The sequence below is a fragment of the Leuciscus leuciscus genome (assembly GCF_965113295.1).
Source record: "Leuciscus leuciscus genome assembly, chromosome: 17".
In the NCBI taxonomy this organism is placed as follows: Eukaryota; Metazoa; Chordata; class Actinopteri; order Cypriniformes; family Leuciscidae; genus Leuciscus; species Leuciscus leuciscus.
Window position 1 is genome coordinate 843,220 of NC_138741.1, and position 19,381 is coordinate 862,600.

Genomic DNA, 19,381 nt, shown 5'->3' on the forward strand with positions numbered 1-19,381 from the left:
CGTGACACATAGTATACCTCTATACTCTCTCTCCCTTTATACATTGTCGTGTTTCTTTAGAAATAAATAATGGACAAATGGAGTCTTTAACGCCTCAGATGTAAAGTTATTTGCTGTCAAAGTGACGCCAAAATGAATGGGAGTCAATGGAATGCTGACGCAAGTGAAGTTCTGCTACAAGATGGCGGGCACGCGGCCGGCTTCAACTTCCGGTCGATTGATTACCCCATAGACATAATAAATACATAGACGCCCTATTGGCCGCTTTGGAACGTTGCTGCGATACGTCAACGCGTCCGCCATTTTGCGGAGGGCAAGACTGCGCTGTAATCAAATGCAAGTAAACAGGTGAGCTGCGGTTTTTCTGGATAAAAACCCCCAAAAATTACATTTATCAACCGATTTCAGTGGTTTGTATGTGGTGTACAAAAAAGTTCCATCTCTAGTTATTTAAAATCTCGATAGTTAGACTTATTAAATATTTTTTTTTAATAAGGAATGGCCAAAGCTCAGGCTTGTCATGTATTTGGCTTTTTATTCTTGGATAAGAATCGTGAACACCCCCATACTGAGATATAATTAAATTTTCACATTAAATTAAATACATATTCTGTCATTGACCCGATTTTAGCAATAACAAAGATAACGGAGATCCTTTATGGTAATACATATGATATGGTACAACTACAGTGCAATGCAAATAGTAAATATAAGATAAAGTGAGAAGTAGGCTAATAGTAAATAGTTTAGTCAATAAAATAAACAAACAGTATACAGCAAATAAAATAGTAATGAAAAGTATAATTATATAATATCATAAGTACTATAATATAATAATAATAATAATATATTGATAATAGCATATAGTTTATGTATAATACTATAATAATAGCAATAGAATATGAAATATCAATTACAGAATATAGACAATAAAAAATAAAAAGTTAAATAGTTATTATGAATAGTACAATAATTTAACAGCAACTACAATACTGTAGATTGATAATCGCAAGTGGTATATTATTATAATAACAATAATAAATAATGTAAATTTATATATTTTAAAATATTCTTACATAGGCTATATAAAATAAAATAGGCGCTATCTTTATAAATAAACCACAGATTTGAGCTTTAAACAACTACATTGTCGACTGAAAAAATCTTAAAACTACATTTCGTGACACAATAACAGTAGTATTTTTAAATTTCGCGGCCTTTCTCCTCTGAAAATAAAAATAGTAAATGAAATACGACCAGAAACAAATTTTCAGTTTTGCTTGTGAAAGGTAATTCCCTGAGACCTGTTTTCAATTGTGTGGCGATCTGTAAAGCCCCAAGCAGCACGAAAGAGGCATTTTTCTCAATTCTCGTTATGAGAGGTATGGGAAAGTTGCCCTCTGCAGTATGGCGGCGCCGTTGACGTACGATCCAGCGGCCAATAGGGCGTCTATGTATTTATTATGTCTATGGATTACCCGCCTGATCGCACGAGGTATCATTTGCGTCACCAATATGTGCCTCATATAAAACAATATTCTGCATGAATGGTTTCCACTAGAATTATGTACATTGTGCCGGATTACAACTCAGCACACGAATATAAAAACACAAAAAAATTATAATTAAGTTTTGATGAAGTTCACTAACAATCTTCATTACATTTTACAATTTTTTTAAACCAGCTACATGACCATGTGTAAATACATAAATGTATCCACGTTGTCCGTACACGATCCGTCCCACCTGCACGATCCGTCCCATGCACGATCCGTCCCACCTGCACGATCCGTCCCATGCACGATCCGTCCCACCTGCACGATCCGTCCCACCTGCACGATTCGTCCCATGCACGATCCGTCCCACCTGCACGATCCGTCCCACCTGCACGATTCGTCCCATGCACGATCCGTCCCACCTGCACGATCCGTCCCACCTACACGATTCGTCCCATGCACGATCCGTCCCACCTGCACGATCCGTCCCACCTGCACGATCCGTCCCACCTGCACGATCCGTCCCACCTGCACGATCCGTCCCACCTGCACGATCCGTCCCACCTACACGATTCGTCCCATGCACGATCCGTCCCACCTGCACGATCCGTCCCACCTGCACGATCCGTCCCACCTGCACGATCCGTCCCATGCACGATCCGTCCCACCTGCACGATCCGTCCCACCTACACGATTCGTCCCATGCACGATCCGTCCCACCTGCACGATCCGTCCCACCTGCACGATCCGTCCCATGCACGATCCGTCCCACCTGCACGATCCGTCCCATGCACGATCCGTCCCACCTGCACGATCCGTCCCACCTGCACGATCCGTCCCATGCACGATCCGTCCCACCTGCACGATCCGTCCCACCTGCACGATCCGTCCCACCTACACGATTCGTCCCATGCACGATCCGTCCCACCTGCACGATCCGTCCCACCTGCACGATCCGTCCCACCTGCACGATCCGTCCCACGCACGATCCGTCCCACCTGCACGATCCGTCCCACGCACGATCCGTCCCACCTGCACGATCCGTCCCACCTGCACGATCCGTCCCACCTGCACGATCCGTCCCACGCACGATCCGTCCCACCTGCACGATCCGTCCCACCTACACGATTCGTCCCATGCACGATCCGTCCCACCTGCACGATCCGTCCCACCTGCACGATCCGTTTCACGCATACACTACAACATAAGATGTTTTGGGTCTTTCAAAAGGGGCCTAAAGACATCTTTTCAGCATAAATAAAATAGTTATGAGTTATGGATTGTATATTATTGTATTTTCATTAGGCTATTAATTGCGAACCTTTGTATTGTTTTTATTTGTAAGCCACTTGGACAAAAGCATCTCCTAACTCATAAACCATAACATGCACGAAGTAAATACAGGTAGGTCTCACCAAATTAGAATATTGTGGAAGTTTGTCAATTTCAATCATCCAAATGTAAAACGTGATGTAGTGCCTTCCAGTAAGTCACTTTGGACGCCTCAGGGGTTTCAATAGAAAGTATAGTATTTTATTCCAGTATAGCATTTGATTCTCTCTATTAGGGATGCACCGATCCACATTTTTTCACTTCCGATCCGATCCCGATACCTGAATTTGGATATCGGCCGATACCGATACTATTCCGATACCAGAGCTGTGTTTGCTTTAATATTATTATCATTATTGTTTATTTTATATGATGCTGAAATAAACTCCTCTCAACAGGCAAGTATGATATGTAGGCCTACATATTTATGCATGTATGGTAAGTATAAGGTCAGAAAAGGAAGTCAGAAAAACAGTAAATCCTGTTAACAGGAAAAATCCCATTCTGAAAACAAATATGCAACTGTAGGTCATGTCAATATTTATTACATTCCCAAAATGTCAAATACTTGAGTCTTGAAATATAAGAAAAGTGCAAGTGTAAACATCTTACACACACACACACAAAGGGTGGTCCTCGCTCCGATGCTGTAACTCTCTCGATGAATGCTCGATCAACATCAGCCATGTGCAAACAGACAAGCGGATTTCGCCTCAGACGCGCGTCAATTTCGCTTCAAACATTTGCTTCAAACTTTTGCTTTTTACGAGCGTCAATTTCGCTCTGGGCGCGCGAATGGATTCAAAATATTCAAGCGTCCAACTAGACGCGGCAGACGCGAATTTGACGCGCTATTCGCGTTTGGTGTGAACGCACAGTAACGTGGTGCTTTTTTAAATGTTTGATTGCATTCGTTGTGTTGTACGACGCGTGGGAGCTTCAACGAGCTCTGAATTACGGCTTTGCAAACATTGCATTTTGCTGTCTTGCTCTGCGGTGTTTCCAGTGTGAAGAATTTCCACACAGCGGCCGCAAACTGCGGAATGGATTTCCTGAGCGGTGGCGTGTCTCATAACTCTGTGTCTCATTGAGCCGCGCCTCCGTTCAGGAAATCCATTCCGCAGTTTGCAGCCAGCTAGCAGACTCGCCGGCGGGAATCACTTTTGGAGTCATTTCAGCAGACAACGTTAAAGCGCAGACATGACTCAAGGATATCGGATATCTCCGCAGGTTGGATCGGGAAAATCCGATACGTGAATTACGTTGGTATCGGTCCCGATACCGATACTGGATCGGATCGGCCCCATCCCTACTCTCTATAAATAAACTTGTAAAAACGAAAACATAAATATGGATGACGAACGACGTAATCCATCCAATACTTCCAATGCGATAAACTGTCACTAAACTGATAAATAAACCGAAAAGTAAATAAATTGAAAACCATATTCCTGCTGGCGTCCATGCATTTCCAACATCCAATTCCAAACTTTCCAACACCTCAAGGATTCCTCCAATAGCTGCGTTCGAAACCGCATACTCAATGAGTAGGTACTTAATTTCAATAAGTAGGCTACTTACTTAACGAGCGCTAAAAGAGTAGGTACTTTATAGCCAAATCTCGTTGAGTATGGATGCGATCCGGACATCATCCGCCATATTGACGTTATCATGTGACCTATGACGTTATCACAAGCGCAAAAATTTAAAAGTTATGAGCAACAGGTGCACCGACATCTGACTGCATCAGTACAACCTAACTAGAACGGTTTTCATCAGCGTCTGAAATGGTTGTCATGTCTGCAATAGTTAGACGAATGTGTGCAGAAAGGAGACGTCGGGCAGCTGCTCGGAGATCTCGCCTTTGGAGAGGACTGATGATTTCATACTCAAACAAAGCAAGTATTACTACTTAAAAAATTAAGATTACCCCAGAATGAATTGCATTACTAGCCCACCCCAACACTTATGCACAATAATAATGACAAATGCTGACTAACACTTAATTATATAACATTTTCTTAATGAAAATTATATATTTTGGTAAAACAAGCAAACTGTTGTATTGACAAAGCTGTGCATGAATACACACTAGACAAATGCAGCTGATGTGAATACATACAATTTTATTCAAGCAATGATTAATGCATGAATTCATGAAATAAATATATTGTATTTACTGACAACAATATGAAACATTAATAAAAAAGTAAATGAATGAAAAGAAATCATCACAATAAATAAATATACAAGTCAATTACCACATGAAACATCGCTTTATTCAAGCTTTTTGTTCTAACAAACTATCATGTATTTCCAGGCAGTGAACCCCACATCATACTGCCATCTCAACAGAGCTGTTCCCATTCTGCGGCTCTATTCTGATGAAGCGGCTGACCACCGTGCCCACCTTCTCCTGTCTCTGCCGTCCATCATGTCCCTCATTGCTGCAGTCAGACTGGGATCTGTCCATGGATGGGAACGGGAGATTGAGGTGCTTGTGTTCCTCCACTGGCTGGCCCATGCAGCATCTTACAGGGTGGTGTCGCAGGCCTTCGACATCCCAAAGACCTCTGTGCATGACATTGTGCACAGAGTGAGCAAGGCCATCATGGGAATTTTGAGGAGGGTGATGTGCTTTCCGACCGGAGATGACCTGGAGGCAGTGGGAGCAGGATTTGCACAGCTGTCTGGGTCACCTGCTTTCAGCAGAGCAGTTGGTGCCATAGACGGCTGTCATATCCGTATCAAACCTCCAGCAAATAACTCCCACTGTTACTTCAACAGGAAGCTGTTTCACTCCATCCAACTCCAGGCCATCACTGATCACCGGGGGAAATTCTTTGATGTCTTTGTGGGATATCCTGGGTCTGTGCACGATGCCAGGGTGCTGAGGAACAGCCCTGTGTATGCTGGCAGCCTTTATCCACCTGCAGGCAAGTGCATCCTCGGGGATGGAGGCTATCCTTGCCTGAGTGCCCCCATCTGCCTCATCACCCCGTACAGAGAGCCGGTGCAGAACCCTGTGCAGGCTCGTCTCAACAGCAACCACTCCCGTTCCCGCAACATTGTGGAGAGAGCTTTTGGGATGCTGAAGACACGCTGGCGCTGTATTTTCTTCAAGGCCTTGGAGGTGAGCCCTGCCTTCGTGCCTGAGGTTGTTGCGTGCTGCGCTGTGCTTCACAATCTCGCTCTAGTCAATGGGGACATCATTGAGCCAGAGGATGAGGAAGACCTTGATGACGGCCTCCCTGATCCCCACAACCTTGAAGCAAGAGTGGGAGAACATGTGCGGGACAATCTGGCTGCCACTGTGTCTGCTCCAAACATCCCTGTGCCTGCTCTCCATGAGCACGACTACCTTTAAAACATTTAAGAAGATTCAAATGTTTTACAATTCATGTTGTCAGCATTCCATTTCTTGCCAAATGTAATTTTATAGGTTTACAATTACATGCAAATATTTGTTAGAGCTTTACTACCTCTGTGGTGTAGTGGGCTAAACCACTGAACTGGTTAGCAGAAAGATTGCTGGTCGATCAGCAAGGCTCTTTACTCCAGGCTGGTCCAGGGTCATTATCCCTGTAATAAATGCATTGTCACTTTGGATAAAAACATCTGCCAAATGCATAAATGTGATTGATTTTTGTAAAGCTTTTTTTGAAACGGTCTCGGGCATAAACACTCAAAGCTGCTTATTTCATCAAGGTATTACTATAATACAAAATGCATGCATACATTTACTACAATTTCTATTTGGTGGGTGAAAGGGTTAGTTCACCTCAACATATAAATTGTTGGAAGCAATAACACTGAATGACAGCTTCTTTTAATCCTTAAGCCAGGTTTCAGTAAGGCAAAGTACATCGAAACTATTATCTGAGACTGAAGACTAAAAATGTACTGTTTAATGTTATGTATTTGTATTATTTTTCTTTATTCATTTTCATAATAATTTCATAATGTATTTTGTCAAGCCAGAGTTATGTGTCTGTGTTGAGTGCATGAGGAGACTATAGATAGCATGGAACCATGTCATGTCACATGAGACAGGTGGATGAGCTATATTTTGTAGAGGGTGTGTACAATGTAACATGTTTCCAACTGATGCAGATGTAAGCAACAAAGATATGTTCTTAATATGGAAGTGAATTGTGCCATGTGTTCGCATGACATATACGTTCCATTTTTAAAGCTCAAGCAATATAGTTTGTTACCATAAAAGGAAGCCTCTCAGTGATGTATATAAGCTCAATCTTACTGTACACATCAGAGAAACTAAGAGAGGAGAGAGAAACTAAGAGATGTGAGGGAAGAGAAATACGAGAACGTATAGACCTGGCATGAATGTAACATCTTCTCAGAGTTTCTCTCCTGACATATAAGAATAAAAGATTCTTCTTGGCAAGATAACTGGTGTCCGGTCCTGTGAATCTAATAATAAGGGGAAAGACTAAATTCCAAGTCTACAATTGGCGTCACGAACAGGATTGATGTCTTCAGGCCTTTGTTTGATCATTCCAGGTAAGACCTTATTTTAGTCTAAATAATTATAAGTCTGCCTGATGATTAAACATAGACTGAAACTGCTTAAAAGAACTGTGCTATTTTAATTACCAGTTGTGTTGCCAATGAATATATGTCAGACATAATAATAAAAGGGAAAAATGGAATTCAGTTAAGTAATTCAATTTAATTTGGCTAATTTAAGTTCCTCTGAAGAGTAAACCTCTAAAGTATTTGATATGCTGGGATAGAGATAGATCTTTTTTAGAAAGAAGACTATCTAGTCAAAAATTCAGGAAATTAGCTGTAAGACGGTTAAGCTAGGACATTTGATAGGATACTTGTTAGACAGGAGCGGTTAAGTGTGGCGAGTTCCCAGAGAAAGGGGTAAAAAATAGACTCTAAAACATTAACGCTGGAGTAATACAAGTATAAAAAGGCAGCGATACTTGATTGACAGGAGTGGTTAAGTGTGGCGAGTTCCCAGAGAAAGGGGTAAAAAAAATAAGCTCTAAAGCATTAACACACTGGAGTCATACAGGTATGAAGGTGCCGTTGTAACTAGTTAGGATCGCAGGCATTTCTGATTTTGACCGTAAAGCTGGTCAAATATTTGAGGATACTATTCTGAGCAAGCTTAAAGGAAAAAAATAAAGAAAATTCAAAGAAATTAATCTGAGATAAAAAAAAAAAAATTAAAAAAATAAAAGAAACTGATCTGAGTTAAACTGAAAAAAGAAGAAAAAAGATAAATGAAAATATAAGGGTTAATTTTGTTCATCGAGTGAAAAGGGAGAGTGAAGCAGCCCTTCCTTTGGAATCTATACCCTCCTTTAGACACACACACACAGAGAGATATAAATAGAAAGCCTGTTGCTTCTCTAGAATACACAAAGGGTAATTGTATAGCAAAACATTATCTTCTGGGTATTTGAAGAGAAACATAGAAACAAGCAAAGCTTTTTAACAGATTTCTGGTGTTAATGTGAGTTTGAAAGTTGATCATTGTTCAACATTAGAAAATTTAACAAGAACAAGAGATAAACAACATCATAAGATTGAAGTTAAGGAATTACTTTGAGGAAAGATCTATGATAATAGTTTTATAGTTAATTGACTGTAACGACAAACTGATAGGAAACAAGTGCGAGTGCACAATGTATTTATTGGGTAACAAATACTCAAGGTTAATGACAGACAACGTATTCTTCTTGATGCGATCGCCAGGAACACAGCAAACAGGAGAGCGTGACACAGGGGCTGAGACAGGTGATCCACAGTGAGAATGCAGGCGAAGAATCCGTGGTGAGATCGGCGGTGAAGAATCCGTGGTGAGATCGGCGGTGAATAATCCAGTCCAGTGCAGTGCAGTGCAGGCGAAACACGAGGGAATAAACAGGAGCAGTCACGCAGACAGGGATTCATCAAACAACGATCTGACAAACATAAGACGAAAGACAGGGCATTAAATAGGCTGTGAATATTACAATCAGCTGCCGCTGATCAGGATGATCAGTGACAACGCCCACATGAAACAATGGATGAACTGAGACACACCCACACACTCTCACACACACATGAACACACAGACTAGAATGAGACAGCGGATCTACCAACCGTGACAGTACCCTCCCCCCTAGGAACGCCTCCTGGCGTTCCCAGACGACCCTACCTGTCGATTGAAATCATCGATGAGGGAGTCAAGTCAAGTCAAGTCAAGTCATCTTCATTTATATAGCGCTTTTAACAACGTAGATTGTTTCAAAGCAGCTTCACAGAGATAAGCGTATAATTTAAGGTAACAGAGATTGTTTTGGCTTTATAGCAGAGTTAAGTTATTTTCCATCTAAAGTTAGTTTTGATTGATTTGCTTCCGTCGCAACGATCATTTGTTTTTAAATTAGGGGCCGCTAAGACGACACCATTCCCTCTACACAGACTTTAAACGCGAACCTGTGAGAAACGCTGATGGCGTTCACATGCGCATTTAGAATGGGTTCTATAGTTATGTGCATTTGAAATTACGCAGGTTTGGATTTTCCCTACAAGCCAAGCCTAAAAGCCAAAGTAAAAGTACTTGTCTTTCCTTATAAATTTTGATAAAGAATTTTATTTTATTTTGTCGCTTAGGGGTAGGAACGCGAAACGAATTTTCCCGACAACGCCTTATCTGTAGAGTGGTAGAGGGATCCTCCATAGGGACAGACTAGTTGAAACTTCAGCACTGCGTTGTCATCGGGTCCAGGCGAAGGTCCATCGTCAGATCTGGATACGGCCCGGATCCGGCAGGCTGCAGGAAAACCTCGGGATAAACACAGACACTAAAATTAGCGTAGATGCCATTCTTCTCATGATGTAACGAGTACATCAGGATTTATGGGAAGTGTTCCCGGTTCCGGCTGACCTAATCTATGCAGCCTAACATTAAATTATAGAAGTCTATAATGTATTATGTGAATGCTAGGTCAAAGAGATGTGTCTTTAATCTGGCTTTGAACTGACAGAGTGTGTCTGCTTCCCTGACAATGGTAGGAAGACTGTTCCAGAGTTTTGGTGCTAAATAGGAAAAGGATCTACCGCCAGCAGTCGATTTTGATATTCTAGGTATTATCAACTGGCCGGAATTTTGAGATCGCAATAGACGTGAAGGACTATAATGCGTTAAGAGCTCGCTCAAGTACTGCGGAGCTAAACCATTTAGTGCTTTGTAAGTAATCAGCAATATTTTAAAATTTATGCGATGTTTAATAGGGAGCCAATGCAGTTTTGACAGAACTGGGCTAATATGGTCATACTTCCTGGTTCTGGTAAGAACTCGAGCTGCTGCGTTTTGAACCAGCTGTAGTTTGTTTATTAAACGTGCAGGGCAACCACCCAGTAGAGCATTACAATAATCTAGCCTTGAGGTCATGAACGCATGAACTAATTGTTCCGCATTTGTCAATGAGAGCATATAGCGTAATTTAGATATATTTTTAAGATGGAAAAATGCAGTTTTACAGATACTAGACACGTGACTTTCAAATGAAAGATTGGTATCAAAGAGCACACCCAGGTTCCTAACCGACGACGAAGACTTAACAGAGCAGCCATCGAGTGTTAGACAGTATTCTAGGTTATTACGTGAGGACGTTTTTTGTCCAATAATTAGAAACTCTGTTTTTTCAGAATTTAGAAGTAGGAAATTACGAGTCATCCAATTTTTTATATCTGCTATGCATTCCGTTAATTTTGTGAATTGATTAGTTTCGTTAGGTTTTGAAGAAATATACAGCTGAGTATCATCAGCATAACAGTGAAAACTAATTCCATGTTTCCTAATGATATCTCCTAAGGGTAGCATGTACAGAGTGAACAGCAGCGGTCCTAGTACTGAGCCTTGTGGTACGCCATACTGAACTTGTGATCGATGAGACATCTCATCATTTACTGCTACAAACTGATAACGGTCAGATAAGTATGATTTAAACCATGCTAGTGCATTTCCCGTAATGCCAACATAATGTTCTAATCTATTTAAAAGAACGTTGTGGTCAATGGTGTCAAATGCAGCACTAAGATCGAGTAACACTAATAGCGAGATACAACCACGATCGGATGATAAGAGCAAATCATTTGTGACTCTAACGAGAGCAGTCTCGGTACTATGGTAAGGTCTAAATCCTGACTGGAAATCCTCGCAGATATCATTTCTTTCAAGAAAGGAACACAGTTGTGAGGATACTGCCTTTTCTAATATCTTTGACAGAAAAGGTAGATTAGAGATCGGCCTGTAATTGACTAATTCTGTAGGATCAAGTTGCGTTTTTTTAACAAGCGGTTTAATCATAGCCAGCTTAAAGTTTTTTGGTACGTATCCTAGAGACAAAGATGAATTAATGATATTAAGAAGAGGATCTATGACCTCTGGAAGCATCTCTTTCAGTAGCTTAGTCGGTATAGGGTCTAACATACATGTTGTCGATTTAGATGATTTAATGAGTTTAGTAAATTCTTCCTCTCCTATAGCAACGAACGAATCAAATTTTTCCTCAGGGAGGCTACAATGCACTGCCTGATGCGATACTGTAGTAGACGGTTGCATAGTTATAATTTTGTCCCTGATATTATCAATCTTATAAGTGAAGAAGTTCATAAAGTCATTACTGCTGTGTTGCTTGGAAACTTCTGGGCTTGAAGATTTATTTTTCGTTAGTTTAGCCACCGTTTCAAATAAATACCTAGGATTATGTTTATTTTCTTCTAATAGGGTTGAAAAATAAGCAGATCTAGCAGCTTTTAAAGCCTCTCTGTAAGTAATCGAGCTCTCTTTCCATGAAATGCGAAATACCTCTAGTTTCGTTTTCTTCCAGTTGCGCTCCATTTTTCTGGCTGCTCTCTTAAGGGCCCGAGTGTGCTCGTTGTACCACGGCGTTGGACTATTTTCTTTAATCTTCTTTAAGCGCAACGGAGCAACTGTGTCTAAAGTGCTGGAAAAGAGAGAGTTAAAAGTTTCTGTTGCAATATCAAGTTCTTCTAAGCTATCCGGGATGCTGAGATGATGAAACTGATCAGGAAGATTATTAATAAAGCAATCTTTAGTAGCAGAAGTGATAGGTCTCACATATTTGAAACACGGAGTCGGCTTTGAAGCCTTGGCTAAATGTAATTTACACGAGACTAGATAATGATCTGAGATGTCATCGCTCTGCTGCAGAATTTCAACGGCATCAACATTTATTCCGTGTGATAATATTAGATCTAGAGTATGATTACGACGATGAGTAGGTCCTGACACGTGTTGTCTAACTCCAATTGAATTTACAATGTCTTTAAATGCCAATCCCAATCCATTTTTTTCATTATCGATGTGTATATTAAAATCACCAACAATTAGTACTTTATCTGCAGTCAATATTAATTCTGATAGAAAGTCAGCAAATTCTTTGATAAAGTCTGTATGGTGCCCTGGTGGCCTGTATACAGTAGCCAGCACAAATCTCAAACGTGATTTATCGTTTACACTATATATTTTTACATTAAGCACCAATGCTTCAAAAGAATTATATTTAAAACTTGATTTCTTAGTGGTTTTGAAGCTATTACTATAAATTACAGCAACACCTCCTCCTTTGCATTTCAGACGAGGCTCATGTTTATAACAGTAATCTTGCGGGGTTGATTCATTTAAAGTAATGTAATCGTTTGGTTTTAGCCAGGTTTCTGTCAAACACAGCACATCTAGGTTATTATCTGAAATCATATCATTAACAATGAGTGCTTTTGAAGTAAGCGATCGAATATTCAGCAACCCAAGCTTTAGCATTTGCTCATCTGTATTATAGCTGTTTTTTATTTGTTGAACATCAATTAAATTTTTAACCTTAGATGGGTTAAAACGTTTTTTGGATTTCCAAATTCGGGGAACAGACACAGTCTCTATATGATGATAGCTAGGTGAAAGAGGCTCTATGTGATGTGATTTATCTGACCTGGGTGACGCGAGGCCGCTAGCAGACGGTCGGTTTAGCCAGTCTGTCTGCTTCCTGACCTGAGCCCCAGATTGTCATGTTTGAGCTCTAAGACTATGAGCCATATTACTAGAGAGAAGAGCAGCACCATCCCAGGAGGGATGAATACCATCTCTTTTCAACAGGTCAGGTTTGCCCCAAAAGCTTTTCCAATTGTCTATGAATTCTATATTATGTTGCGGACACCACCGAGACAACCAACCGTTAAGCGAACACAATCTACTAACTATCTCATCACTCCTGCGAACAGGAAGGGGGCCAGAGCAAATTACAGTCCTTGACATCGTACTTGCAAGTTCACACACCTCTTTAATATTAATTTTGGTGATCTCCGACTGGCGGAGTCGAACATCATTAGTGCCGACATGAATAATGATCTTAGAGAATTTACGATTAGCATTAGCCAGCACTTTTAAATTTGCTTTGATGTCAGGCGCTCTGGCTCCCGGCAAACATGTGACTATGGTGGTTGGTGTCTCTATTTTCACGTTCCGTGTAATAGAATCGCCAATAACTAGGGCACAATCATTCTCAGTGGGTGTTTCACTGAGCGGGGCAAATCGATTTGTTATGGTAATCGGAACGGAAGAGTGGTTTTTAGATCCGCGACTAGAGCGATCCCTCACTGTCACCCATTTGCCCGGCTGCACAGGCTCTACTTCAGCCGGAACCGACTCATGTAAAGTGTTCACTATGCTATGCACATCCAAAACATCTGAAGCTCTAGCACTCTTACTATCCTCAATTAAAGTTTGGATGCGTGTTTCTAATTCTGAAATCTTCTCTGTCAACCTAACTGTCTCCTTACATTTATCACATATAAATCCTATATTGTCGACAGAGAAGGCTATGCTAAACATGTGACATGAAGTGCAGGTGACAATAACAGGACAAGACATTACTCACCGTGTTTGTTGAGTGATTCTTACTCACCTGAGCTTTTATGAACTCAAAGGCGCGGGCGCGCGAGAGAAAAATAAATAAATAAAAATACCTGAGCGCACGGGTGGCGCGTTAACAGGCTAGCGAATTACTAGCGTTTTGTGCTAGTAGTACTAATAACAAAAGCTAGCGATGTCAGTTTAATCTGAGATGTTGGGTAAAATGTAGTAGTATAAACAACTAGAAATGGTAGTAAATGATGGTTCAAAACAAAGAAATACAAGGCTAAGACGGAGCTTACAGCACCGAAGCAAACAAACACACTCACAGCAGGCAAGGCAACGAGGCAGACAGGAGCAATCGATCAGCGAAATCAACGAGAATCAACGAGTGATCCAGGATGTCTCGAGCAGGTACCCAACTCCTCTCCTCCGGACCGTAACCCTCCCAGTCCACCAAGTACTGGAACCCGCGTCCCCTCCGTCTCGAGTCCAGGATACGATGTACCGAATACGTAGGTTCCCCATCTACGAGTCGCGGCGGGGGAGGAACCGGGGCAGGCGGATTAAGATGAGAATGAAACACGGGTTTTATTTTGGACACATGAAAGGCGGGATGAATTCTCCTGTACGCTGGAGGAAGGTTGAGGCGGACTGTCACCGGACTAATAATCTTGGTGATAGTGAACGGGCCGATGAATTTAGGGGCAAGCTTATTAGACACGGAGCGGAGAGGAATGTTCTTAGTAGAAAGCCACACTTTTTGACCAGCGACGTATACGGGTGGCCTAGACCGGTGGCGATCGGCTTTAGCCTTGGTGCGCGCCCCCACTTGGAGCAGAGTCTCACGGGCTCTAGTCCATGTGCGGTGACACCTCTGGACGAAGGCGTGAGCGGAGGGGACCGCGACTTCGGGTTCCAGACTCGGAAAGATAGGAGGCTGGTATCCTAAGCTACACTTAAACGGAGAGAGGCCCGTGGATGACACTGGCAACGAGTTATGTGCGTACTCAACCATAGAGAGTTGTTGACTCCAGGACGAAGGATTCTTATAGACCAAACATCGCAACATTCTCTCCAGGTCTTGGTTGGCTCGCTCAGATTGACCATTGCTCTGGGGATGATAACCCGAAGACAGACTGACTGTGGCCCCTAATAATCTACAAAACTCTTTCCAGAATTTGGACACAAACTGGGAACCTCTGTCAGAAACCACGTCCATCGGGAGGCCATGTAACCGAAAGACGTGATCAATGACCGTGACCGCTGTCTCCTTGGCTGAGGGTAGTTTGGGCAAGGGGATGAAATGTGCCGCCTTCGAGAACCGGTCCACTACGGTTAAAACAACCGTCATGCCATTAGAGGGCGGGAGGGCGGTGACAAAATCTAGCGCTATATGGGACCAGGGTCTTGAAGGGACAGACAGCGGTCGAAGTAACCCATCAGGAGGTCGGTTAGACGTCTTAGCGGTGGCACAAACTGAGCAAGCCAAAACAAAATCGTGAATGTCGCGAGCCATTAATGGCCACCAGAATCGTTGCTTAATTAAGTAGCTAGTGCGACTTACTCCTGGATGACAAGCCACGTTGGAGCAATGACCCCATCGAATAACGTCGGACCGTGACCCCTCCGGCACAAACAAACGATTCGGTGGGCAACCGGGCGGAGGCGTTACCCCTTCTAAGGCCGTCTTGACCTTCGACTCAACCTCCCATACGAGTGTAGAGATAACTACTTTCTCGGGTAAAATACACTCGGGAGTAACCGGGCGTTCGGATGGATCAAAAATACGAGATAATGAATCGGGTTTGATGTTCTTGGAACCCGGGCGGTACGAGAGAGTAAAGTCAAAACGTCCGAAAAAAAGTGCCCACCGAGCCTGTCTGGAGTTGAGTCTTTTGGCAGATCTAATATATTCAAGGTTCTTGTGATCGGTCCAAACGATAAAAGGTACCCCCGACCCTTCTAACCAATGACGCCACTCCTCCAACGCTAACTTGACGGCCAACAACTCTCTGTTACCAATGTCATAGTTTCGTTCGGCAGGTGATAAACGATGGGAGAAAAACGCGCAAGGATGCATCTTGTCATCTGAGGACGCGCGCTGGGATAGAACTGCTCCTACCCCCACCTCTGACGCGTCGACCTCCACCACGAACTGACGTGTGGAATCAGGGGCGACAAGGATGGGAGCCGAAACGAAGCGACTCTTGAGGTTGGAGAACACAGCCTCAGCTGTGTCCGACCACCTGAACGTCGTTCTGGGGGAGGTCAAGGCAGTCAGAGGTGCGGCTAGCTGGCTGAAATTGCGAATGAACCGCCGATAGAAATTGGCGAACCCCAGAAACCGCTGTAGGGCCTTACGGGAATCTGGACTTGGCCAATCCATCACAGCCTTAACCTTGTCAGGATCCATGCGCATTCCCTCAGAAGAGACGATGTATCCTAAAAAAGAGACAGACTGTGCATGAAATTCGCATTTCTCCGCCTTGACAAAAAGCCCATTCTCTAGCAGCCTCTGAAGCACTCGTCTGACGTGCTGAACGTGTTCCTGGAGAGACGAAGAAAAAATCAATATGTCATCCAGGTAGACATATATGAACTGATCAACCATGTCTCTCAACACGTCATTGACGAGTGCCTGAAAAACCGCTGGGGAGTTGGAAAGCCCAAAAGGCATAACCAAATATTCAAAGTGCCCCCTGGGGGTATTGAAAGCGGTTTTCCATTCATCCCCCTTCCTGATGCGAACCAAATGATAGGCATTACGTAAATCCAGTTTTGTGAAAATGGATGCTCCCTGCAACCTCTCGAAAGCTGAAGACATCAACGGCAAAGGGTAGGTGTTCTTTACCGTGATGTTGTTCAGCTCCCGGTAATCAATACAAGGTCGCAGAGAACCATCCTTCTTACCCACAAAAAAGAATCCCGCCCCCGTGGGAGAAGAGGAAGGTCGGATGAGAGAAGCAGCCCGAGACTTACTGAACACTTCCTTCAGGTCCAGATACTCCGCAGGCACGTTTGATACATCCGCCGCCTTCTCCTGTAACACAGAAACAGACACAGACGGACAGGCAGAAACAAGACAGGACTCGTGACAGGACACGCTCCACATGGAAATAGTGTTGGAGCCCCAGTCCACACGAGGATTGTGTTTGACGAGCCAAGGGTGACCAGAGGTGATGAGGGTTATGGGACCAGTGGAGAGGGAGATGTTGGGGAGCTGTTGACCATTGAGAGCACTGACCGAGATCTGATGAGGAAGAGACGAGATGGGAAGGTGAAGTTTGTGTGCTAAGTGAATGTCCATGAAGTTTCCCTCGGCCCCGGAGTCCACAAGTGCCTGGCAGGTGTGCGTGCTGTTGGCCCATCTCAGCCTTACCGGAAGGAGAGTGGATGATGAGGACTTCCCGGCGGAGATCCCACCCGATAGTAGCCTCAACCTTACTATCGGGCTTGCTCTTTTACCGGGCACGAGTGTAGGAAGTGTCCACGGCCGCCGCAGTAAAGGCAGAGTCCTTGGGACCTCCGCCTTTCTCTCTCCTCCCGGGAAAGCCGGGCTCTCCCTACCTGCATGGGCTCGGGATCGTTGGTGGGTCCGACCGTGCTCTGCTCCAGGCTGTCCCTCGGCCCAACGCCGCCGTGGATGCGGATGGGATGGAGGTGTTGGTCCCGCTGGTTGATGCGAGCATCCACCCGCAGAGCCAGGTCGATGAGCCCGTTGAGCTGAGGAGGCAGGTCCAGCAGGTAGATCTCGCGTTGCACACGGTCGGACAGCCCATGCAGGAACATATCCCACTGTGCCTCCTCGTTCCACTTGCACTCCGCCGCCAGGGTCCGAAACTCAATCGAGTAATCCACCACCGAGGAGCTTCCCTGCTTCAGGTCGGCTAGTTTTCTGGCCGCCTCCCGGCCGGCCACCGCACGGTCAAAGACCCTCTTCATCTCCGCGGAGAGTGCGTGGAACGAGGCGCAGCATTGGTCTTGGTTCTCCCACACCGCTGTTCCCCACAACGCCGCTCTCCCCTTCAGCAATGTAAGGACGAAGGCCACCTTGGACTTCTCGGTCTCAAACGTCTTCGGCTGTAGAGCAAAATGCATAGAACACTTTGTGAGAAATGCTCTGCAAAAGTTCGGCTCACCAGCATAGCTCTCAGGAACAGGTAGGCGTGGTTCTGGACGATCTCTGACGTCTGGCACGACGGGGGGAACAGGCGGTGTGGGCGGCACAGTGGGAGGGCTCAGCAGTTGGATTTGCTGAGTGAGCCCGGACACCTGTGTCACGAGCGCTTGAACCGCGCGTCCGGTGTTAGAGATACTCTCCTGCTGCTGATCCATCCTGGCGATACTGTGGTCCACAAAATCCTTGAAGGACTCCGCACTCGCTGCTTCCATGTTGGGTCAGATCGTTCTGTAACGACAAACTGATAGGAAACAAGTGCGAGTGCACAATGTATTTATTGGGTAACAAATACTCAAGGTTAATGACAGACAACGTATTCTTCTTGATGCGATCGCCAGGAACACAGCAAACAGGAGAGCGTGACACAGGGGCTGAGACAGGCGATCCACAGTGAGAATGCAGGCGAAGAATCCGTGGTGAGATCGGCGGTGAAGAATCCAGTCCAGTGCAGTGCAGTGCAGGCGAAACACGAGGGAATAAACAGGAGCAGGCACGCAGACAGGGATTCATCAAACAACGATCTGACAAACATAAGACGAAAGACAGGGCATTAAATAGGCTGTGAATATTACAATCAGCTGCCGCTGATCAGGATGATCAGTGACAGCGCCCACATGAAACAATGAATGAACTGAGACACACCCACACACTCACACACACACATGAACACACAGACTAGAATGAGACAGCGGATCTACCAACCGTGACATTGACAAGTACAAGCTGATGAAAATTATAGATAATGACTCCATAAGAATGTGAGTTGGAAAATATATAAGGAAAAATGACAAATATAAACAAAGATGTTTATTTGGAATACATATTATTTCTGACTAAGTCAGAGTAAAAAGTGAGTAGAATGAAATTATAAAAGTATTGTAAATGCAGAATTACTCTGAGGCAGTCTTGACATTCTCTCAGAGTTGTTCTCTTATTCAAAGTCATTTAGATTTTGTTATTTGAGCCTGTGTCATAAGTAACAAGCTACTTACAATGAGCACAGCGTCTCAGTTGGAAATTATAGACAAAGATTTTTAATAAATAATAATATATGCAATTGGGAGTTAAATGTTTTAATGATATTCTACCTTGAATGATAGAAGTGACTATTTTTATTCCATGACCAGTAACTTCTTTGTCTCATCTTTGTCTTCACCATGTACAGGACTGATGGTTCCAGTTATTGATTGGTTCCGGTTATTGATGTAACATAACATTACACTGAATTAACGGTTGTAATAACTAAATTCACTCAGTATGAACTCAGCATTGCTATGTTGATGTTTGAAGATGTCTGATGGATTCTAGTGATTAAATAATATCATTCATTTGTCTCCATGTTTGCACTATTAGGCATTCCAAATGGCTCTGATGGCTCTTGAATGCACTTTCCTGAGCTTTGGAAAATACCTGTTAAAAATGTCCTAATGGGAAGGAGCGGTTACCAGTGTAAATGGGGTGATTTCTCAAAGA

At 43.5% G+C, this 19,381-nt stretch overlaps 1 protein-coding gene and 1 long non-coding RNA gene across 2 annotated transcripts in view; both read left to right on the forward strand.

Annotated features, from left to right (window-relative positions):
• LOC309478763 overlaps positions 1 to 12,730 on the forward strand; it is a 36,613-nt gene extending 23,883 nt beyond the window's left edge. The window contains exon 2 of the long non-coding RNA XR_014199092.1: positions 9,035 to 12,730. This is a non-coding gene — a long non-coding RNA (uncharacterized lncRNA). The remainder of the gene's footprint in view (positions 1 to 9,034) is intronic.
• LOC309478754 (putative nuclease HARBI1) lies at positions 5,110 to 6,195 on the forward strand (the record flags this gene model as incomplete). The annotated part of the gene is made up of 2 exons (XM_082142468.1): positions 5,110 to 5,985; positions 6,046 to 6,195. The coding sequence occupies exons 1-2, from the start codon at positions 5,137 to 5,139 to the stop codon at positions 6,193 to 6,195; spliced, it is 999 nt and encodes a 332-aa protein (XP_081998594.1). The 5' UTR covers positions 5,110 to 5,136.
• Positions 12,731 to 19,381: the final 6,651 nt, after the last annotated feature.